The sequence below is a fragment of the Scyliorhinus canicula genome, chromosome 9 (genome assembly GCF_902713615.1).
Source record: "Scyliorhinus canicula chromosome 9, sScyCan1.1, whole genome shotgun sequence".
Classification (NCBI taxonomy): Eukaryota; Metazoa; Chordata; class Chondrichthyes; order Carcharhiniformes; family Scyliorhinidae; genus Scyliorhinus; species Scyliorhinus canicula.
In genome coordinates, this window is record NC_052154.1 from 67,052,399 (window position 1) to 67,077,165 (window position 24,767).

Below are 24,767 nucleotides of genomic sequence, written 5' to 3' on the forward strand. Positions count from 1 at the left end.
CTTTCAAAGAGCAGTGAATCTGTGGAATACTTTATTGCAAAGAGCTATACAGGCTACATCATTAAGTATGTTCAAGACTGAGATAGACAGATGTTTAATCAGTAAGGGAGCCAAGGGTTATGGGACTAAGGCGGGGAAGTTGACTTGAGGATTATCATATTAGATCAGTCATGATCTAATTGAATAGCAGAGCAGACCCAATGGTCTGCTGGCTGACTTCTGCTCCTATGTCTTATGTTCTTAGTAGTTCAAGAAGAAATAGGAAGAATGTTCTACAATTTTTATTGAAATTACCAACTTAATTAGCAACTTTTTAATTTATTGTGATTTCCATGGAGATTGAACAAAAGAAAACCTTGATTTGCAGGCTTAATCAGGATATTTTGGTTGTCACTGACGGGGTGCACCCAGGGAAGGCCCAAATGAAAACAGTGGGAGTTGCAACTTCAGACCTGGCCTGAGAGTTGCCTTATGTTAAGAAACCTGGAAATGAGCAGGGTAGCTATGCAACAGGAAGCATTGATGGACCAGGTGGAAAAACGTTGAAAAGGTTGATACTGAATGCATTTATGTTTTAAGGCAGATATTACGAGTCTATCCCATTCAAGGGGTCCCACAGTTGAAGCCAGAATCCTACTGCTGGATTGGCTGACTTTATACTCTGCTCTTGGTGTTCCTGTCTGACTAATGGAATAGACTGCTAAGTAGTGTGACTGCAAGTGGAGCGCTCTGAATTGAATCTATTTCTAATTTGACAAGGATTGAATGGAAGAAATAGTAACCAAATAGAGTTCACAAATTGAGGAATTCTTCATTAAGTGGAACACAACCTTTCATGCTTAGCATACGCTTGCTATGAATTTCATCTGTGTGAATAGCATTCTTTTCCTATGGCTAGACTGAAAGCAGTCCTTGCATCCTACCTAAAATAGTGATTATTAAACAATTAAGGATTAGAGGAAACCTCTAATTTTTAATGTTTTAAAAATTATATACTAAAAGATTAGATTGAACATGAAATTGTCCACTTGATTACCATAATAATGGGACTTTGTTCTGCTCTTGTTTTGTACATGTGGCAAGACACTTGATTTTGTAAAGTGTGTTAGTTCCGGGTTGCATGTAACAATTGCAGTGAGTGCAAGTAATAGTTTTAACATTTGCAATATTTTTTGTATCATTATATTAATTACATCATGAGTTGTGGTGTAATAGATGGCAACTCTGAGTTGCTCTATATTGATGGTATTCAATTTTTCTTACTGGGATGGAGTGCAAGTAATCTAAAGACAACAAATTAATAATCTCAAAATTGTTTACAAGTGGAATAAGTAGTGAGGAAATTAAGGCCTGTGAATACTGAATCAATCCAAGAGAGTGTGATACTTCGTGTATCATTCTCCCTTGGCATTAGTTCTGCCAACTTCTGAAAGTGCAAAAAAGGAAAAAAATGATTTTCCATGCTCCTTTGCTTTGCTTTTAGCTGATCTGAAATGTACTTGGATAGTTTAGAACAATGTGCAGAGTTAATTAGTTGATCTGTGTACATTGAAATATGGATTTGAAGAATGATCATTTAAACTCTATACAAAATCGTCTTTTCATAGGAGATTGAACAGTCAAGAAGTGGACAATATCACAGTTATCTCAATGAAGGTAAAGCTTTGCTGAAATTTAACATTTGATATAAGCTTCATTATTTATTTACTGTAATAAATTCTTAAAGTGTTGGTTTTTCCATTTGTTTACACCAGGGGTGGGATTTTTTCAGTTCCCACCCCTGCGGTGTGTTTTCTACTGTTGGAGGCGCTTGCCTGTTGACAGCAGCAGGGTCTTTCGGTCTGGCTGATGTCAATGGTGTTCTGCGTTGTTCACCAGCTGCGCCACCAGGAAGGGCTGGAAAATTAAACCTCATTTATTTTTTCCCTTAATAAGCAATTAACTTCTGTTCTCACGCACCTCCAAAAGCATCTTGTTCTCAGTTATTTTTTATGATATATTTTAGTGGTCTCCCTTCCACAGTGGATTTGCAGTGTTTTCTAAAGGTTCAAGTACATTATCTATCTGGTTATTCTTTCTTCAAAATCTTTCCTCCTTCATAGTTATATGGTTCAAAGGGACATTTTTGTTTCTTTACTTGTTGCGATAATCTTTTGCTGATGTTACCATTACAACATTTTATCAGGGAAATCCTTGATCCAGTATTGATATAAACTACTGGAAAAAGCCAGCAGGTCTGGCAGCATATGTAGAAGGGGAAACAGTGTTAACATTTCAAGTCCAAAATAATTCTTAGATTTTGAGGAATCTGATATTGGACTTGAAACATTAACTCTGTTTCTCTCTCCTCAGATATTGCCAGACCAGCTGAGAGTTTCCACCATTTTCTGTATTTATTTCCGATCGGCAGTTTTGCTTTTATTATGCTGTATTGATAGACCCACTGGTTGCTGTGTCAGAGCACACCATCAAAGCTGCTTAAAGGTATTCCACCCCCCAAAAAGAAACTTCAATGCAAACATTTTTTACACTAAAATCATCACAAATGTCATTAGCTTTATTTTAATTTGATGCCATGACAACTTGCTTTTATATCATGTTTTATCACACTTCATATACGACTAAGTAGTGTGAAGTGCGGTGACTGTTATGTAAGAGATATGGGGCTGGATTCTCCACCCCGCCACTCCACTTTTCAGCCTCGACCTGCTGGCAGGATTCTCAGTTATGCCGGCCGGTCAATGGGGTTTCCCATTGTGGGGCAGCCCCACGCCGTCGGGAAACCCCCGGGCACCGGCAAAATGGAGAATCCCGCCGGCGGCGAATCCCGCCCATGATACCCAATTTGTGTGTAGCAAAATCTCCACATCTGTTCTTTACGAGATTAATTGTGGGGGGAATATTGATCAGAACACCAGCAAACTTCCCTAATTATATAGTGATATGGGATATTTTAACACTCCCAGCGTTTCGTGTGGATGCATGTGCCAAATATTATGGATGCCTTTTGTGGTGTGACCCCCCCACCATTGTATAATTTATAATATTATTTTTTAATTGCACATATTGACGATAATAATAAATTGAATTAAAATAGCATGAAGATATTAATTGTGAAGTTTCACTTTTAAATTTGCTAGTTGCCACAAAATGCTGCTGAGGAACCTCAGCGCGTCTAGCAGCATCCGTGGCAAGAGAAACAGAGTTGCACTTTTTGCTTTTATTTCAGATCTTCGGCATCCACAGCATTTTGCTTTTAATTTGGGGTATATTTGTGATGTTTGTTCATTGCAGTTTGAGGGTTTCCTACCCACCTCATGAATGGAACTTGCTGTGGATAACTTTTGTTAATCAAAACTTGACAAAACAGGAACAGAAATTCTCTTGCACAATTTGGATGACGTTTTGAACAAACGATGAAATACCTGCCCTGCAAAATAAAAAATGTGCTCTTTTTCAAAGGGCAAACATTCAACTTAAATTTATTAAGTATCAAGAATAGGTTTACTTTTCTGGCACTGTCAAGGTGATGCCATTGCAGTGTTTTTACTGGAAGCTTTTTTTCATAATTTTGATATTGAAATGCTTTTTGGAATCTGTTTTTAGCCAATCAAATTACTATAATATATATCCCATTAAAAATGAGGAATGGGAAAGGAGAAGTAGGTTTCAAGCAGGAAAGTGGAAAAATAAATAAAGTTGGATAAAGGTAAGATAAATGGCTATAAAATGCATAATACTGGGCATTTATATAGTTGTATTGGTGTTGGGACCTCAGCTATTCACAATATATATATTAATGATTTAGATGAGGTAACTACATGTAATGGGCAGGCTTCTCTGACCTCCCAGCAGCAGGAGGCAGCGTGCGGTGGAATTCTCTGCTCCTGCCGCTGTCAATGGGATTTCCTATTGAAGCCAGCCCATACCCCCAAGAAACCCATGGGTGGGGGGACCAGAGAATCCTGCCACCAGCGAACAGCTGGAGAATCCAATATCTCCAGATTTGCAGATGACACAAAGCTGGGTGGGAGGGTAAACTATGAGGAGGATGCAGAGACGCTTTAGTGTGATTTGAACAAGCTGAGTGAGTGGGAAAATGCATGACAGATGCAGTATAATGTGGATAAATGTGAGGTTATCCAATCTGTTGCAAAAACAGGAAGGCAGATTATTATCTGTGTGGCTATAAATTGAGAGAGGGGACTGCAATGACATCTGGCACTGAGGTTAGCATGCAGGTGCAGCAGCTGGTAAAGAAGGCAAAAGGTATGTTGACTTTCATAGCGAGGTGATTTGAGTGCAGGAGCAGGGATGTCTTGCTGCAATTATACAGGGCCTTGGTGAGGCCACACCTGGAATATTGTTTGCAGTTTTGATCTCCTTATCCGAGGAAAGATGTTCTTGCCATAGAGGAAGTGCAGCGAAGGTTTACCAGACTGATTCCTGAGATGACGGGAATTACATATGAGGCGAGATTGCATTGGTTCAGATTATATTCGCTGGAGTTCAGAAGAATGAGGGGGAATCTCACATAAATCTATAAAATTCTGGCAGATGCAGAAATGTTGTTCCTGATCATGGGGGAATCCAGAATCGGAGTCACAGTCTGAGGATATGGGGTAGACCATTTAGGACTGAGATGAGCAAAAATTTCTTCACCCAGAGAGTGGTTATGAGTCTGTGGAATTTGCCACCAAAGAAAGTAGCTGAGGTCAAAGAATTCTATATTTTAAAGAAGGATTGATAGCTCTTAGGGCAAAAGGGATCAAAGGATGTAGGGGAAATGGGAACAGGCTTTGAATTGGATGATCAGAATGAATGGAGTAGCAGGTTCGAAAGGCCAAAAGGCCTACTCCTGCACCTATTTTCTATTGTTTTTTAAATGTTAACATTTTAAACGACTTGAGAACAATACGTAAAACTTATTGGGTAAAGCAGAAATAAAGTATTTTAATGCTGTTACTATTTTAAATTGTTTCCAAGTGTTTAGTTTTAGTTTTGGACTGACATAGTAAAATAATTACTAATCTTTGTGTAACTTTATCATGATGATGGTGTTTTTTTATCAGTATTGGTGAGTGATCAAAAAAGTAATAAAATCAGCCGTTTCAGGAAATTTGATTTCCCAAAGCTATTGACGGTCCAAGGTTAAAACTTCATTCTAGAAATATAATGGTAATGCTTTAAGGACAATTTTAGGCGTAAAAAGATTAAAGATTTTATTGTAATGAATTTCTCTTTCAGACGATAATAGAACTTATCATTCGCCATCTCGCTCTTCTCTGCGTTGTATTGGGAAAAGTGTTTTTAATCGACCAAGGGAAGGATACAGAGTAACATTTTCAGATAAAATACTGGATTCGTGTACAGATGAAAACAATACCCAGAAAAATTTTATTAATTCCGATTTACATTCTTCAGGGTATAAGGAAAGCTTACTTCAGACCAGAGAAAGAAACCTTACAAACTACACAGATACTTCCGTAATGAATGATTCTTCTACAAACATTGACACAAACAGTATATTGTCACATGATTATCACAAGCAACCGTACACAGAGACAAAGACTTATCAGTCCATCCACGAGCCTAAGAGTTCTTATTTAAACTATCAAACAGAAAAAGGAAGCATTGGAATGAGCAACGATAGATTGCTTAAATTGAATCCAGGTAGTACTAATACTAACATTTGTAGTTTTGTTCCTTTACTGGCCCATTGGTGGTTGTGCTGTTTTTATTTTTCCTTCAGCCTATTTTAATATATCAATAGTATTTTAATACACCTTTGTGTATGCCTGTAGTTTCTGTTACTATGCTCATGTTTGCAGTTAAGCTATGATTGATTATTTGTGAGTAGAAATATTACTAGCTTTAGTCTATTCAGGTTTTTTGTACAAAATGTTGCATTTTGAGTATTGAGACAAGCTGCGCAGCTCATTTGTAATTATTTTACTCCATTGACTATGAAACTGGCCCATATCTATCCCCAAGCTGAGATAAGATAAGGCAAAATAAATCAAGATCTACCATGGAGTAGGTCTGTTGGAATGCCACTGTACTGACACAGTCACCATTTAAAAAATAAACTCAGAAACATTTTAAAAATAAACAAACATTAACAGGATTGACATTCGCACAACATATTGGTGAAAATTAATACTTTATTCCAAACATAGATGTAAGAATTTATCTACATTTTACAGTAATCCAGGGTTTTTTGCTTTTTCTACGCTTGGTACAACATGATGCTCTTCAGGGGGATGGGGGTGCGGTGGGAAGGTGTGTGTGGTTGTTCTTTAATGTGCCACATCATTAGCACAAGCACTGGGAAAATGTATCTCAACTGAACCCTCTGTTTTGTGTTGATTGAAAAACAATTAAGCAAAAGTTGAAATGCCTCAAGTGTTCGCAGAAATTCTCATATTCAGTGCCTCAATGTGTTGCATCCTCCCATAAAATACATATTTAAGAAAAGACAATGAGGGTGCGTGGTGAAATTGTGGTTTTTTTGGGGTAAACTGTGTATATTGAGCTATAAAATTAATTGATATGAAGGAAGCTAGTAATGATTTCCCATTTTTTTTTTAATCTGTCCAGACTTGAAAACAAATACCACATATGGAATCCGAAAAAATGCCCATGTAGATGATGCTGCTAGCATTCAGAGGTCAAAAATGACTTCTAGTGGCTTATTACCACGTCATGGAACTTCATCTTCTGACCACTTACTTGATCGGCAAAATTTGATATCACCTGCCAGCTCTTTTACATCCCTTTATTCCAATAGTTCAAAGCGGGGCTTTACTGAGCATATGAATGCTGAATTTACAGCCAACAAGAACTCAGAGAGACGATCACAACTAACTACCGGCAATGTGGAAAACTTTGAATCTAAATTAGAACCGAAGAAAGCCAGCAGCTTAAGTTCACTATCGTGCACGCAGCCATGTTATGATAAAAAGGTAATAAACCCTCTTATTAGTTATTTTTTCCAGGGGGGGGGGGGGGGGGTTGTGTCCAGTGTATACAGTCAAGTTTTTCTCCCTTTAGGGGATTGATATTCAATTATGTAGACACAAAAGATTTAAAATATTGGTTTACTTTGTTCATAAACCTCAAACCACAATGTATACTTCCAATGTTTCTCATCATTGACTTTGCTGTCATTTGGAAATTTTACAAACAGGAGAATGGGAAACTGTGTAAAGCGTAAAACCTAATCCTCCGGTCAGATTAATTACGGTGGTTTCCCTAAATTGCAGCAGTGACTACCTTTAAAAAATAATTCATTGACTATGAAATGCTGGGGACTTCCGGTGGCGGCCATGACCAGCTAGATCGTGTTCACGGCAGCTCCCGCTGAGATCGGGATTTCAGGCAGCTAGACGGGGCGGCGGCGGCACGGAGGCGGAGGTGTGGGACGGACGCTGGAGAGGTTCCCCCCCTGGTGCTGTATGGAGGGAACCAGGAGTGGGGCCGTCAGACGTGCAATCGTGGGAAAGAAGGCTGAGAAAGTCCGGGGAAACAAAATGGCGGCCGGAGTGGATCGAGAGGTGTGGGCAGAGTGGGCCAGAGAGCAGCAGGAATTTCTGAGAAACTTCTTCACAGAATGAAAAACGGAGATGCTGGCCCCCATGAAGGCCTCTATGGAGAAGATTGTGGAGGTCCAGAAGGCACAGGAGAAGGCGATCAAGGAGGTGGGGAGGAGGGTGGCGGAGAATGAGGACGAGATCTTGGGCCTGGCGGTGAAGGTGGAGGCGCACGAGGCCTTACATAAGAGATAGCAGGAGAGGCTGGATGACCTCGAGTACAGGTTTCGGAGCCATAATCTGCGGATCCTGGGACTTCCCGAAGGTGCGGAGGGGGTGGAAGCGAGCACGTATGTGACCGCAATGTTGGGGATGCTGTGGGCGCGGGAGCCTTTCTGCGGCCCTTGGAGCTGGAAGGGGCGCACAGGGTCCTCGCCAGAAAGCCAAGGGTGAACGAGCCACCGAGGGCGATGGTGATAAGGTTCCACCGTTTTGCAGACCGGGAGTGTGTCCCGCGGTAGGCGAAGAAAGAGTGGAGCAGTAAGTGGGAGAACGGCGAGATCCGCATTTACCAGGACTTGGGAGCTTGGTGAGGAGGCGTGCAGGTTTCAACCGGGCTAAGGCGGTCCTCCATAGCAAAGGGGTGAAGTTTGGGCTCCTGCATCCGGTGAGACTCTGGGTAACATACCAGGACAGGCAGCATTACTTTGATACGCCGGACGAGGCGTGGACGTTCATCAGGCACGAGAAGCTGGACTTGAGCTAAGGGGCAGTGGTATGTGGGTGAAATGTGCTGATGGGAAGGGGTAACTGGGGGTTGACCTGGGGTAAGATGGCGGGTAGAGCATAAGTTTGATTTCCTGTCTCCTCCAGTTTGTTCGTTGTTTTTTGTTTTCATTGTGTTTTGTTGCAGGGGGCGGGAAATGCCCGGGTCGTGTTGTCCGGCGCACGGGAGGGTCCCGGACGGCACTTGCCCCTCTACCCGGGGGCGGGGGGGGGGGGGGGGGGGGGGGGGGGGGGGGCTGCTGGGTGGCCTGAAGGAGGTGACAAGACTAAGGTCGGGGGATGGGATAGAGGCAGGAGCGGCCGGGGTTAGCACGGATGAGCTGACTTACGGAAGCGCAATGGGGGAGAAATCTGAACTAAGCGGATGCTTGGCAGAGAGGGGTGTGGGGGGGTTGCTGTTTTGCTGACTGAAGGGGAGCCAGTTGAGGGGAATGGATGGAGAGTCGGGCTGGGGGGCCGCCAAGGGGAGGGCATGAGCGAGTGGGAGGCACGGGCACGTGGCTGGCCGAAAAAGGGAGATGTCTAGTCGGCGGGGGGGACGGGGATTGGTCAACCCCCCGACCAGGCTGATCATGTGAAACGTGAGGGGCCTGAATGGGCCGGTCAAGAGGTCCCACGTGTTCCTGCATCTAAAGGGGTTGAAGGCAGGCGTGGCCATGTTGCAGGAGACGCACTTAAAGCTCGCTGACCAGACGAGGTTAAGGAGAGGATGGGTGGGCCAGGTGTTTCACTCTGGGTTAGACTCAAAGTCCAGAGGGGTTGCAATTTTGGTTAGTAAACGAGTGGCGTTTGAGGCGGGGAGCATCGTGGCGGACAAGGGAGGCAGGTACACAATGGTGAGTGGCAAGCTGAAGGGGGCCTGAGTGGTGTTAGTGAATGTGTATGCCCCGAACTGGGACAATGCGGACTTCATGAGGCGCATGTTGGGTAGGATCCCGGACTTGGAGTCAAGTAACTTGATTATGGGAGGGGACTTCAATACGGTCTTGGACCGTTCCAAGTCCAGGTCGGGAAAGAGGCCAGCGGTGGCCAGGGCCCTGTGGGAGTTCTTGGACCAGATGGGGGGGCCAAGGGTGGAGGAGTTCTCCTTTTTCTCCCACGTCCATAAAGTCTATTCGCGGATAGACTTCTTTGTGTTGAGCAGGGCGCTAATCCCAAGGGTGGAGGGGGTCGAATACTCGGCCACTGCGGTCTCGGATCATGCCCCTCACTGGGTGGTCCTGCGACTGGGGCAGAGCGGGGGCAGTGCCCTCTCTGGAGACTGGATGTGGGGCTGCTGGCGGATGAAGAGGTGTGTGGGCGGATAAGGAGGAGCATCAAGAACTATGTGGGAGCGAATGACACAGGAGAGATAACAGTGGCAGTGGTTTGGGAGGCTTTGAAGGCGGTCGTTTGGGGGGAGTTAATCTCTATTAGGTCCCACAGAGAGAAGAAGGAGAGGGCGGAAAGGGAGAGGCTGGTGGGAGAGATACTTAGGGTGGACAGGAAGTACGCGGAGGCCCCGGAGGACGGGCTGTTAAACCAGCGCCGGAAACTGCAGGCGGAGTTCAACTTGCTGACCACGGGGAAGGCGGATGCATAGTTGAGGAAAGTGAAAGGGGCAGTCTACGAGTGTGGGGAGAAGGCGAGTAGGATGCTGGCGCACCAACTGCGCAGGAGGGAGGCGGCTAGGGAGATTGGGGCAGTGCGGGATAAGGAAGGCAACACGTGTTGAGCCCAGAGAGGGTCAACAAAGTCTTCAGGGAGTTCTACGGGAAGCTGTACGAGTCGGAACCCCTGAGGGGAGGGGAAGGGATGAAGCAATTTATGGACAGATTGAGGTTCCCGAGGGTGAAAGCAGAGCGGGTGGAGAGGTTGGGAGCCCCGATTGAGTTGGAGGAGGTAGTTAAGGGGCTGGCAAGCATGCAGTCGGGCAAGGCCCCGGGGCCGGATGGCTTCTCTGTAGAATTTTATAAGAAGTTCTCGGAACTGCTGAGCCCACTCCTGCTAAGAACCTTTAATGAGGCAAAAGAGAGAGGGACCCTCCCCCCGAAGATGTCGCAGGCATTGATTTCGCTTATTTTGAAGAAGCAGAAGGATCCGCTTCAGTGTGGATCCTACAAGCAGATATTGCTCCTGAATGTAGACGCTAAATTGTTGGCAAAAATTCTGGCCACCAGAATAGAGGACTGTGTCCCGGGAGTGATTGAGGAGGACCAGACGGGTTTTGTCAAGGGCAGGCAACTGAACACGAATGTGAGGAGGCTCCTGAACATTATTATGATGCCCTCGGAGGGAGGGGATGCGGAAGTAGTGGCTGCAATGGATGCGGAGAAGGCCTTTGACAGGGTGGAGTGGGAGTACCTGTGGGAAGCGTTAAGCAGGTTTGGATTGAGGGATTCATAGGGTGGGTCAAGCTGCTGTATCAGGCCCCTGTAGCGAGTGTGTCCACGAACCGGCTAAGGTCGGAGTATTTCAGACTGCACTGGGGGACAAGGCAGGGGTGCCCCCTGTCCCCGTTGCTGTTTGCCCTGGCAACTGAGCCGTTGGCCATAGCGCTCAGGACTTTAAGGGACTGGAGGGGGCTGGTGCGCGGGGGGGGAGGTGGGGGGGGAGGAACACGGGTCTCCCTCTATGCAGATGACCTGTTGTACATTTCGGACCCGCTAGAGGGGATGGGGGAGGTCATGCGGATCCTAAGGGACTTTGGGAGCTTTTTGGGGTACAAGTTGAACGTGGGGAAGAGTGAGCTGTTCGTGGCCCACGCTAGGGGCAGGAATGAGAGACTGGGGAGCTCCCGCTCAAGATAGTGGAGATGAGTTTTCAGTACTTGGGGATACAAGTGGCTAGGAACTGGCATGCCCTGCACAGGCTCAACTTAACCCGGCTGGTGGAGCAGATGGAGGGAGATTTTAAAAGGTGGGAAATGCTCCAGCTTTCCATGGCGGGACGGGTGCAGACTGTGAAGATGACGGTTCTCCCCAGGTTACTCTTCGTTTTTCAGTTCCTCCCCATTTTCATCTCCAAGTCCTTTTTTAAACGGGTGAATAGGATTGTTACGGGATTTGTGTGGCCGAATAAAACCCCGCGAGTTAAAAGGGCATTCTTGGAGCGCAGTCGGGGAGGGTGAGGACTGGTTCTGCCGAACTTCTGCAGCTATTATTGGGCGGTCAATGTGACCATGATTAGGAAGTGGATGATGGAGGAGGGGCGGCATGGGCTGGCTGGAGGCGGCGTCATGCAGAGGCACCAGCCTAGGGGCATTAGTCACGGCACCGCTGCCGTTCTTGCCGGCACGATACACCACAAGTCCAGTGGTGACGGCAGCACTGAGGATTTGGGGACAGTGGAGAAGGCATAGGCAGGAGAAGTGGGCCTCAGTGTGGACCCCGATACGGAATAACCACAGATTTGCTCCGGGTAGGATAGATTGGGGGGGGTTCCAAGGCTGGTATAGGGCAGGCATTAGGAGAATGGGGGACCTGTTTACAGACGGGACTTTCCCCAGCGTGCAGGCGCTGGAGGAGAAGTTCGACCTGCCCGTGGGAAATGCGTTCAGGTACCTCCAGGTTCGGGACTTTCTTAAAAATCAGGTGGGGACATTTCCGCTGCTGCCCCCGCGTAGGTTACAGGACAGGGTTGCGTCTGGCATCTGGTTAGGGGAGGGGAAGGTGTCCGACATATATCAGGAGCTGCAGGAGGCGGAGTAAGCCTCAGTGGAGGAGTTGAAGGGCAAGTGGGATGAGGAGCTGGGTGAGGAGCTGGATGAGGGCCTGTGGGCTGATGCCCTGGGTAGCGTAAAGTCCTCCTCATCATGTGCCAGGCTCAGCTTAATTCAGTTTAAAGTGGTGCATCGGGCTCACATGACGACGGAGAGAATGAGTAAGTTCTTTGGGGTGGAGGACAGGTGCGCGACATGAGCAGGGAGTCTGGCGAACCATGCCCAAATGTTTTGGGCTTGCCCGGCGCTTAAAGAATTCTGGCATGGCTTTGCGAGGGCAATGTCTAGGATTTTGGACACTCTGGTGAAGGCGAGTCCAACAATAGTGATATTTGGGGTGTCAGAGGATCCGGGAGCGCAGGAAGCGAAAGAGGCCGAGGTTTTGGCCTTTGCCTCCCTGGTAGCCCGGAGATGGATATTGTTAACGTGGAGGGACTCGAAACCCCCGAGTGTGGAGACCTGGGTTAGCGATATGACGGGGTTCCTCAGCCTTGATCGAATAAAGTTCGCCTTGAGAGGTTCCTTGATGGGGTTCTCCCGGTGGTGGAAACCTTTCCTTGACTTTCTAGGGGAGCAGTAAGTGGCAGCAGCAGGGGGGGGGGGGGGGGATTGTTGATATAATGTGAATTTTGTTTTGTATAAAGACAACACTCACCTTGTTTTGTTCAATAATTCTCGTTTATTTTTGTTATGTAAAAACGTTGGTTGGAAAAAGCTTTAATAAAAACATTTAGAAAAAAAAAGACTATGAAATGCTTTGGGATGTTTTAAAGTTATGATAAGTGCTATAGGAATGCAAGCTCTCTCTCTTTAAATTGACTTTCTTAGATCCCTTGATATATATGCGATAAACAGAAGATGTTGAAGGGACACAGTACAGCTTGGTCAAAATCCATAAGGAGTAGTATATATATTACTTTCTCGTGATTAACTGCATTCACATATGTATGGGCTACAAAGGTACACAAAAGTTATGTCCCTTTATGTCTTATCAGTAGCTGGTTCTGCATTACATGAATTAACCTAATGGTTGAGTGAGTTGCTACAACCAGTGCTACATGAGTTTTCCACGTACACTCCGAAGAATTTATTCACCTTTGTGTAGACTATACAAGACTTGCATATCTCCACATAAAGACTTGCATATCAATAGCAAGGCAGTGTCCATGTGCTTGTTTGACATTGCTAGCTTATTCATTAATGTGCCAGTTAAAGACATTTGCGCCAGGTCGCCATATCATTTTTTCTTTAAAAAGATATTTTATTTATATCAATTAAAGATATTTATTGTGTAGACTATACAGGCAGCATGGTAGCACAAGTGGATAGCACTGTGGCTTCACAGCGCCAGGGTCCCAGGTTTGATTCCCCGCTAGGTCACTGTCTGTGCGGAGTCTGCACATTCTCCCTGTGTCTGTGTGGGTTTCCTCCGGGTGCTCCGGTTTCCTCCCACAGTCCAAAGACGTGTGGGTTAGGTGGATCGGCCATGATAAATTGCCTTTAGTGCCCAAAAAAGTTAGGAGTGGTTATTGGGTTACGGGGATAGGGTGGAAGTGAGGATTTAAGTGGGTCGCTGCAGACTTGATGGGCCGAATGGCCTCCTTCTGCACTGTATGTTCTACATGTAACATCAACAAAATATATAGTCCATCAAATCACAATCCACAGTTAGTACAATTTTTCCCCTTTTATTTCCTCCCCGCCCCCCACCACAAACAGCTCCTCAAATAATGTCAAGAGCAGCCTCCACTGCACCTCAAAGCCCTCTTCGACCCCATATACCTAATTTCACTGACCCTCGGTACTTATCAACTTAGAAACAATTGAGTTCCGCTTTAAATATCCCATGTATGCCCAAATGGATGTTGTTGCCATGGGATCCACCCGAGGCCCAACTATCGCTAATGTTTAAATTGGTTTCTGCAAGAAACATGACTTTGGTAGAATGACCCATAACTCCCTACCCTTTGCATATTTCCAATAGGTAGGTGAAATGTTTGCTACCTTTGAATCCACAGCTGCATGTAAATAGACTCCACCCCACGCTCAAATTCACCTTTGAAATGGAGTACTCTAATGAGCTTCTTTTCTCAATGTGCTAGTTGAGAACCTTCTCATGGGTTCTCTATTTCTATCTACCTCAAGTCTACCTTCACTGGTCAATATACACATTGGGATTCCTACAGCTCCATGCAATTTAAGATTGGCCTTATTGGCAACTTCGTAAATAGGGCCCAAGCTAGTCACTCACTGTGCAAGCTTGATGCCAAAATAGGGACACAAAAATATTCTCTGGGATGACTATCCCGACCAGATCACTGCTCTTGCATAGTGCGCAAACTCATGAATGGGCCCAAGGCTAGCACTTTTGCTCCTGAAACGTGCCCAGTTTACTTCCAATTATCTTGGAAGGGTAATGTGTCTCATACATTTGCGCACCAGGTGAGCTAGCCAATGTGGTGGTATGATTAACATAGCTGCCTGCCGTTGGTGCAGAACACCGGCTTACCATTGGCCCTGGTCGGTCATGTGCCTCTCGACCGATTGGTTGAGACCAGTCATGTGACGGCTCCCCGATTGGTCGAGAGGCTGAGTTAACCCCGCCTCCAGGGCGGGGTATAAATACCCAGTACTCCCGGCGGTCGTCCATTTACTGCAGTCAACCGCAGGGCTAACATCTAGCTGATTAAAGCCATACTTTTGTACAGCAACTCGTCTCGCGTTCAATTGATGGTACATCAATTTAATCAGCTAGAATTTTGAAGGTGGAGCTCCAGATCAAGCCCGAATGCCTCCGCATCAGCCCGCAAACTCAGAACGCATCGGAAATCTTCAAACACAGGCTGGCGTGTTTCGATGGTTACCTGGCGTCCGCAAGCAGCCCTCCCACCATGGCACAGAAGCTTCATATCCTCCATTCCAGCGTGGGCATGGCGGCCTACGCGATGATAGGGGAGGAAAAAGATTACGACGCGGCCATGGATAAACTGAAAGGACAGTTTCTTAAGCCGGTAAACCGAGTGTTCGCCCGACATCTGCTGGCTACCAGACAACAGCTCCCTGGTGAGTCGTTAGACGATTTTTACCAGGCCCTCGCTGTCCTGGGGAGGAATTGCACCTGCCTCCAAGTTTCAGCCACTGAGCACATGGAACTTTTGATTAGAGATGCTTACGTGGCTGGGATGCAGTCTGCCGCTATCCGCCAGCAGATGCTGGAAAAAGACGACCTCAGCCTAACTGAGGCACGGCCTCTCTCCACCTCCCTGGAGGTCGCCGACTTAAACGCCCACGCCTATGTCCCCAGCCGCGCTGCAGCACCCTGGGCCTCCTGGCACGCTTCCCCACCACCATCCGCCGCTCCCGACCCCCCTCAGGCCTGCGCTGCGGGACGCCCCGACAAGTCCACGGGGCCCCGCTGTTATTTCTGTGGGTTCGCAAAACAACCTCGGCCGCGCTGCCCGGCCCGCTCCGGAAGGACCATTTTTCGTCTGTCTGCCAAATCGGTCGCTACTGTACCGCGCAGTGACCGGGGATCCCCCCCCCTCCAGGCCTTTCCGGGCCCTTCCAGCGCACAGCGCCAATCTCTCCCCCCGGGCCCCTGCGCCCGGCCTGCGCGCCTCTCTGCCCCCGCTCTCAGCCGCTCCGATCGGCCCGCCGGCACCGCAAACCCCGCCCCCAGCAACCACGAGGGTCCCGCGGGCGCCACCATCTTGGGCCCCGGATGCCACGTGCGGGTCCTGGGCGCCGCCATCTTGGGGCGCCGACTCCACGTGTGGGTCCTGGGCGCCGCCATCCTGGACTGGCACACAAGGTCCTGCCATCACCTACTCGGCCGCCGATGACTACGACGATGGATGTTCTCCACGGCTCGTGGCCATTCAACTCGACCAGTCATGTCCACGCACACTCGCCAAAACAAGAGCCAGGAAAGTATAGAACCACATGAGCAAGTGAGTGAATTAAAGTAAGATGATTACAGAAAGGGCTCTTGTACTGGCTGAGATTTGTTTGGGAGTAGACAATATAACTGGAAAGTTTGAAAAACGTACCTGAAACTAATTTGATTGGCAAATATGTTTTAACTAGCATTACGTATAGGGATTAAGAAAGCTGAGGTAATTGACGAAGTAGCAATGCATTTAAATGTACATGAGTTGTCAGACAGACCAAGTATTTCAAAAAATGAGGAAATTGAATTAGGTCAAATTCATTTACGGGATGTGGACGCGCTGGTTAGGCCAGCATTTATTGCCCATCCCTAATTGCCCTTCAGCAGGTGGGCGAGTTGCCTTCTTGAACCGTTGCAGTCCAAGGTGTAGGTACACTCACTGTGCTGTTAGGGAGGGAGTTCCAGGATTTGGCCCCAGCATCAGTGAAGGAACGGCGATATATTTCCAAGTCAGGGTGGTGATTGACTTAGAGGAGAAACCTCCGGGTGGTGGGGTTCCCAGGTACCTGCTGCTCTTGACTTCTGGATGATAGTGGTCGTGGGATTGGAAGATTAATTACATATAGAAATGAAGAAATTAGAAATGCTGGAAAAAGAAAAGTTAAGAGAAAGAAATAGAAATTTAAAAACTTGAACTCGAAACGAAAGAAAAGCAAAACAAAAGAGAAGAAAGAGAAAAAGAGAGCTTTTCAAAGGGAATTGGAAATGCATAAGTTAGCTACGACAGAGAGAATTTCAAATGCAGACATTGTGAAAAGAGAGGCCACAGCAGGTGGAGGAATAAAGTAATTCTGAAAGTAATGTGGAGAGAAATGAAAGTAATGTGGAGAGACGTTTAGATTTGTGCAGGCACTTTCAAAATTTGACGAAAAGGATGTTGAGCCATTTTTAAAATTCCTTTGAGAAAATAGCCAGACAAATGCAATGGTCACAAGATATTTGGACAGTGCTCTGACAGAGTGAACCTGTAGGTAGGGCTAGTGAAATTTATTCCTCTTTTAAAGGACTTGGTAGTACGATGCAGTGAAGAAAACTATTGAGTGCTTATGAATTAGTACCAGAGACTTACAGTCAAAAGTTTTGAAATGCAAAAAAAAATCTGACTTGTATTGAATTTGAAAGGGTTTAACAAAGTCATTTTGATAGGTTTCTTCTTTTAATGCCCTTACTAACCAATGCGTCTCTTAGAGAAGTAATTCTGTTAGAAGAATTTAAATTAATTACCTGCAGTGATAAGAACCACAGAGCTTGCTGACAACTATGAGTTGGTTCATAGATCAAAAGCTTTTTTTTGACATTTTTAAATCTGAGAAAGATAGAAAATAGGAAGGTCTGAGAAAAGACAGTCAAGCAAGAAAGCGAGTGTTTTAAAATTCCAAGGAGCCTTCACCTGAAAATAACAAAGATAGTGCTGAGGGAATGAGGAAAGTTAGATGCTTTCATTGTAATAAACTGGAATATGCCAAATCACCATGCTAGGAGTTAAACGGAGAGCTGATTGGCGTTCTAAAGGAGAACAAGGGAAGCCAATAGGATTTAGAGAAGATCAAACAATAGGGTGAAAACGTGAGCACAAATTGTATGGAGGCAGTGTGCCCAGCAAGTGGCTGATGTGTTTAGGAATTTTGGATCTTAAGGGAAAGTCCACGTGTACAAAATGGGATGTGATAGGTATTAAAATTTTGAGATACAGGAATCATAGAATTTACAGTGCAAAAGGAAGCCATTCGGCCCATCGAGTCTGCACCGGCCCTTGGAAAGAGCACCCCATTTAAGCCCACACCTCCAATCTATCCCTGAAACCCCACCGTACCTTTTTGGATACTAAAGGCAATTTAGCATGGCCAATCCACCTAACCTGCATATCTTTGGACTGTGGCAGGATACCGGAGCACCCGGAGGAAACCCACGCAGACACGGGGAGAATGTGCAGACTCCACATAGACAGTGAACATGTCGAGAATCGAACCTGGGTCCCTGGAGCTGTGAAGCAACTGTGCTAACCACTGTGCTACCGTGTTGCCCGCACGAGTCAATTCCTAATATTGGAACGAGTCAATTTCCTAATATTGTGGGATAAGGATATGTGTTGTCCAGAAGGAATATTGAAGGAAGAGGTTCTGGTCAGCAGTAATCACAGAGAAACAAAAACACATCCTTTGGTGAAAATAAACTTGAAGAGTAGCTTGAAGACTGGAGAATTGGTTGTGAGAGTAGTAGAAACATTGCTTACTGCAAGGATTCAATTCATTCTAGGAAATTGATATAGCTGAATCACAGGTAGTGTTTGAACAGCCGGTAGAAAATCTAGCTACAGAAAGATTGCAAACAGACCATCTCAGAATGTTTCCTGATTGTGCAATAACAATGTCACAGGTACATAAGATAAGACAAGAGGTGGAGGAGTTACGAGAACAGGATGAGAAAAGTGAGATAAGGTTATTTGACACTATCTTTAGTAAGTTAAATGAAAATGGAACAGACAAAGGGAAAGATACAGATGTGTTTAGTTCAAAGAGATTAATAAAATTACAGCAGAGTGATTCCAAATTAAAACAAATCTATCAAATGGCTTACTCTGAATTGGAGGCTCAGTGTATTCCTGAAGGTTAATATGCAAAGAATCACATTTATGAGAAAATGACATCCCACACATGTTAGTGCAGATGACAAATGGGCAGAAATACGTCAAATTGTATTACCTGCTGAGTATAGGAAAGAGATTCTAAGGATAGCTCATGAAATTCTTGTAAGGGGACATCTAGGAATAAAGAAAACACAAGCAAAGATACAGAAACCGTACTACAGAAACTGTAATATACTGGTACTACATAAAGATGCAGTTAAATTTTGTCAAAAATGTCAAGTAATAGGGAAACTACAAGCTGCATAAAGCCAGCACCTTTGATCCCTATTCCAGCTCCTGAAGAACCTTTTGCAAGATTTCTAGTCGACTGTCTGGGACTATTGGCAAGAATTTGTCAACTATTATGGATATATCCACTAGATTTCCTGAAGCCATACCATTATGAATCATTACAGCCAAGAGAGTGGTAGAAGAATTAACCAAGTTCTTTACAAGATATGGCTCACCAAAAAAAAACCAATCAGATCAAGGATCAAAATTCATGTCAGGATTATTTAAAGAGGTCATGAATAGCCTGGAAATAGAACAGTACAAGCATTGGCATATCATCCAGAGTCACAGGGAGCATTAGAGAGGTGGCATCAAACTTCATGAGAGCATACAGTCAAGATTACCCTCATGATTGGGACAAAGGAATTCAATTTTTATTATTTGCCATTAGGGATGCACCAAATGATTCTACCAGATTTCATCCTTTTGAAATTGTCTATGGATATGAAGTTAGAGGACCCTTGAAATTGATTGAAGAAAAGTCATTAAATAAGAAGTCAGAAACTACACTTTTGGGTTACGCATTGAATTTCAAAGAAAGACTGAATGAGGCTTATGAAGTGGCAAGGAAGCATTTATAGACAGCACAGCACTGAATAAAACCCAGGATTGATAGGAAAGTATAAACTCGTAGTTTTGTAGCAGGAGAGAAAGTGCCAGTGCTATTCCCTGTGTCGGGTGAACCACTAAAAGATAGCTGAAAACCTCACAAGAGTATGCCATACTAACATGCTGAAGAGCTGTGAGGATAGAGGAGATGAGGACAAACATGAGGTCTTGATAGTAATGAAGCAGGGAGAAGGCAGCTTAAATTCTGATGGTGACTTCCCTCTGATTAATTTGGGTAATGAGAAAGTACTGAAAAATTTACACAACTGGTTAAGTTATCTTCTAGATAAGAGCTGAGGTGAATTGGAAGAATGACTACAGTCTTATAATTTTATTTGTGGGACTAGATGAGGTAGAATGGAGATAGCGACTCAAAATGTAGATGTGGGGCAAACAGTTCCAATAAACCAATATCCATATAGGTTAAATCCAGCAACGTTATCACAAGTACAGAAAGAAATAGAATATATGCTTCAAAATGACATTATTGAATTGAGTTCCGGTGATTGGAGCTCACCTATCGTAATGGTGCCAAAGCCAGATGAAACGCAGCGACTTTGTGTGGACTGCAGGAGAGTGAATGTCATCACCAGGGGGGATTTTTTTCCTATACCACGGTTTAAGGATTGCATTGAAAGAGTGATAGTCTACAGTCATCTCAAAGCATACTTGCTAAAAGGCCACTGGCAAGTATCTTTGTCTGAGTGGCCAAAGGAAATCTCAGCAGTCGTGATGCAAAATGGACTTTAGCAATTTAAAATTATGACCTTCGTGATGAAGAATGCACCCACAACATCTCAGAGACTGAAGATTAAAGTTATTCAAAGACTAAGTCACTGTGCAGTGTACATTGCCGATTTTGAGGTTTTATGTGATTTTTAGTTGAATTTGGTAAAAACATCTGTAACACTTCAAAGAACTGTTTGAATGCTTAAAAGAGGCTAATCTAGTCATGAACTTGACAAAAAGCGAATTTGTGAAAGCTCAAATTTCATTTTTAAACATGTTGCGGGACATGGTCAAATGGGCCCCACGAGATGTGAAAATACAGGCCATTTGGGATTTTTCAGAACCTACAATAAGAAAAGATATTTTGAGGTTTCTGGGAATTAGTGAGTTTTATCAAGTTCGTGGTGAACTTTAGCAGTGTGGTAACACCGCTACTAGCACTTTTGAAGAAGAACAAGGCATTTAACTGGACAGAGAACTGCCAAATTGCATTCCAACATTTGAAAACTTCCAAACTGCATCCCAACATTTGACAACAAAGCCAGTGTTAGCCGCACCAAATTATGACAGTTTAAACTGGTTGTGGTTCTAGTGACATTGGTTTGGGAGCTGTGTTGTTCCAAGAAGATGAACTTCGATTTGAGAAGCCTCTGAGGTATTTTTCAAAGAAATTAAGTCATCATCAACAGACATATTCTACAATTAAAATAGAAACATTAAGTTTGGTATTGGCATTACAACATTTCATGATTTATGTTGCCAGTAATCCAGCAGAGACAATCATATATATGGACCATAATCCCCTAAAGTGTCGAGATTGGAACGTGTAATAATCCGGGAGCCACGAAGATATAGGTTAAATCAAATTTATTTTAACTCAAAAGTAAAGGCGTACCCGCGGCATACTAAATTAGTGTCCCAGCCCATGACTAACAGGAACTTGGTCTGGATCTGGAACTATATTTAAAAGGCTCGATAATGAGTCCCAGCTGGACGGATCCCAGTCCATTACCATGGGAACTCGTACTCAATGATTAGTGATTTGTTATGATCCATGTTAGGGTTATTTGCCTCCACTTTACCACTTAGCTTAGGAAACAATAGACGAGTCTGGTCTGGAGGCGTTGACCCATCAGCAGTTCAGCTGATACACTTCCCGTCGTCATATGTAACGTTGTCCTGTAGTTGAAAAGGAACTGAGTCAGTTTGGTGTAGAGTAAGCTGGTAGTCTGTTTGTTTCTTACTGTTTTTAAATGTTTGGACTGCCTGCTCGGCCAAGCCACTAGAAGATGGGTGGTAGAGGGCCGTCCGAATGTGCTTTATCCCATCCGCATTGCCAGCAGAGAAATCCAGCAGACACGAAGGTGAAGGTTAAATCAAATTTATTTTAATTCAAAGATAGGATGTGGGTGGTGAAGGACACCACTGGTGTCCCCACTGACTACACCTGTGGGAAGTGCACGCAACTCCAGCTCCTCGGGGACCGTGTTAGGAAACGAGCTGGATGAACTTCGGATCATCCGGGAGGCAGAGGGGGTGATAGAGAGGAGTTACAGGGAGGTAGCCACACCCAAGTTGCAGGACAAGAGTAGCTGGGTTACAATCAGGGGAAGGAAAAGAAATGGGCAGACAGTGCAGGGATCCTCCGTGGCAGTTCCTCTTCAAAACAAGTATACCGTTTTGGATGCTGTTTGGGGGGGGGGGGGGGGGGGGGGGGGGGGGGGGGGGGGTGAACGCCCTGGCGGCCAGGTCTCTCGCACCGAGCCTGGCTCTGTGGCTAAGAAGGGAAGGGGGAGAATAGAAAAGCAATAGTGACAAGAGACTCAATGGTTAGGGGAACGGATAGGAGATTCTGTGGTCGCGACCGAGACTCCCGGAAGGTATGTTGCTTCCTGGGTGCCAGGATAAGCGATGTCTCTGATCAAGTCTACAGGATTCTTAAGGGGGAGGGTGAGCAACCAGAAGTCGTGGTGCACATAGGCACCAACGACATAGCTAAGAAAAGGGATGAGGATCTAAAAGTGATTTTAGGGAGTTAGGTTGGACGCTAAAGAGCAGGACCAGCAGAGTAGTAATCTCAGGATTTCTACCAGTGCCACGTGCAAGTGAGACAAACAACAGAGAGTGGGTGCAGCTGAATGCATGGCTACAGGGCTGGTGCAGGAGGGAAGGCTTCAGATATATGGATCATTGGGATGCCTTCTGGGGAAGATGGGATCGGTACATGAAGGACGGATTGCACCTAAACTGGAGGGGCACCAATATCCTGGGTGGGAGGTTTGCTAGAGCTCTTCGGGAGGGTTTTAACTAGTTTGGCGGGGGGATAGATCAGAGGATAGGGTAGCTGTTGAACAGGCAGACTAATATGCAGCGAATCTGAGAGGAAGGTTAGACAGTTGAAAGGGAAAAGTTGCACTTAGTGGAATGGGTTAAAGTGTGTCTGTTACACTGTAAGGAGTGTCAGGAATAAGGGAGATGAACTTGTAGCATGAATGAGTACTTAGAACTATGATGTTGTGGCCATTACGGAGACATGGATTTCCCAGAGGCAGGAATGGTTGCTAGATGTTCCGGGGTTTAGATATTTTAAGAAAAGGAAAGGAGGTAAAAGAGGAGGGGGAGTGGCACTGTTAATTAGGAAGTGCATCACAGCTGCAGAAAAGGAGGTAGTCGAGGATACTGAGTCAGTATAGGTGGAAGTCAGAAGCAAGAAAGGAGCAGTCACTTTATTGGGACTTTTCTATAGACCCCCCAATAGCAGCAGAGAGATGGAGGAACAGATTGGGCGGCAGATCTTGGAAAAGTGCAGAAGTAACAGAGTTGTTGTCATGGGTGACTTCAACTTCCCTAATATTGACTGGAACCTCCTTAGTGCAAATGGTTTGGATGGAACAGATTTTGTCAGGTGCGTACAAGGAGGATTCCTGACTCAATATGTAGATAGGCTGACTAGGGGAGCCATATTGGTATTTTGTGCTTGGCAACGAACCAGGCCAGGTGTCAGATGTCTCGGTGGGAGAGCATTTTGGTGACAGTGACCACAACTCCTTGATCTTTACCATAGTCTTGGAGAGGGATAGGAACAGACAGTATGGGAAGGTATTTAATTGGGGGACGGGAAATTATACTGCTATTAGACAGGAGCTGAGGAGCATAAAGTGGGAACAGTTGTTCTTGGGGAAATGCACAACAGTAATGTGGGGGTTGTTTAAGGAGCACTTGCTGCGAGTGCTCGATAGTTTTGTCCCACTTCGATGAGGAAGGAATAGTAAGGTGAAGGAGCCTTGGATGGCAAGAGAAGTGGAACTTCTAGTCAAGAGGAAGAAGGAAGCTTGCATAAGGTTGAGGAAGCAAGGATCTGGCACAGCTCTAGAGGGTTACAAGGTAGCCAGGAAGGAACTCAAAAATGGACTGAGGAGAGCTAGAAGGGGGCATGAAAAAGGCCTGGCGGGAAGGATTAGGGAAAACCCCAAGGCATTCTACACATGTGAGAATATAAGGATGATCAGAGTGAGAGTAGGGCCAATCAGTGATAGTGGAGGGAACTTGTCCCTAGAGTCTGAGGAGATAGGGAAGGCCCTAAATGAATATTTTGCTTCCGTATTCACAAGAGAGAGGGACCTTGTTGCTCATGAGAACAGCGTGAACCAGGTTAATAGACTCAACAGGTTGATATTAAGAAGGAGGATGTGCTGGAAATTTTGAAAAAAATCTGGATAGATAAGTCCCCTGAGCCTGATAGGGTATACCCAAGGTTACTACGGGAAGCGAGGGAGGAGATTGCTGCGCTGTTGGAGATGATCTTTGCGTCCTCACTCTCCACTGGAGTAGTACTGGATGATTGGAGAGAGGCGAATGTTGGTCCCCTGTTCAAGAAACGGAATAGGGAAATCCCTTGGAATTACAGACCAGTCAGTCTTGTGTCTGTGGTGAGCAAAATATTGGAAAGGATTCTGAGAGATAGGTTTTATGATTAAAACATAGTTTGATTAAAGATAGGCTTTGTGAGGGCCAGGTCATGACTCACAAGCCTCACTGAATTATTTGAGGATGTGACAAGGCACATTGATGAAGGTCGGGCAGTGGATGTGGTGTATATGGATTTCAGTAAGACATTTGATAAGGTTCCCCATGGTAGGCTCATTCAGAAAGTTAGGGGGCATGGGATACAGGGAAATTTAGCTGTCTGGATGCAGAATTGGCTGGCCGAAAGAAGACAGCGAGTGGTAGTGGATGGAAAGTATTCAGCCTGGTGGTCGGTGACCAGTGGTGTCCCGCAGGGATCTGTTCTGGGACCACTGCTCTTTGTGGTTTTTATAAAGGACTTGGATGAGAAAGTGGAAGGGTAGGTTAATAAGTTTGCCGATGACACAAAGGTTGGTGGAGTTGTAGATAGTGTCGAGGGATGTTGCAGATTACAACAGGACATTGACAGGATGCAGAGCTGGGCTGAGAAGTGGCAGCTGGAGATCAACCTAGACAAATGTGAAGTGATTAATTTTGGAAGGTCGAATTTGAATGCTGAATACAGGGTTAAAGACAGGA

At 45.2% G+C, this 24,767-nt stretch overlaps 1 protein-coding gene across 6 annotated transcripts in view; it reads left to right on the forward strand.

Annotated features, from left to right (window-relative positions):
* The window catches only part of LOC119971381 (centrosomal protein of 72 kDa-like), a 179,775-nt gene that overhangs the window by 88,482 nt on the left and 66,526 nt on the right, over positions 1 to 24,767 (forward strand). For 4 of the 6 annotated variants that reach the window (XM_038806830.1, XM_038806831.1, XM_038806832.1 and 1 more), the window contains exons 7-9: positions 1,608 to 1,656; positions 5,248 to 5,673; positions 6,601 to 6,965. In XM_038806830.1, the coding sequence (XP_038662758.1) occupies positions 1,608 to 1,656; positions 5,248 to 5,673; positions 6,601 to 6,965 (840 nt within the window). The remainder of the gene's footprint in view (positions 1 to 1,607; positions 1,657 to 5,247; positions 5,674 to 6,600; positions 6,966 to 24,767) is intronic. The other 2 variants (XM_038806833.1, XM_038806836.1) reach the window with 2 other exon arrangements.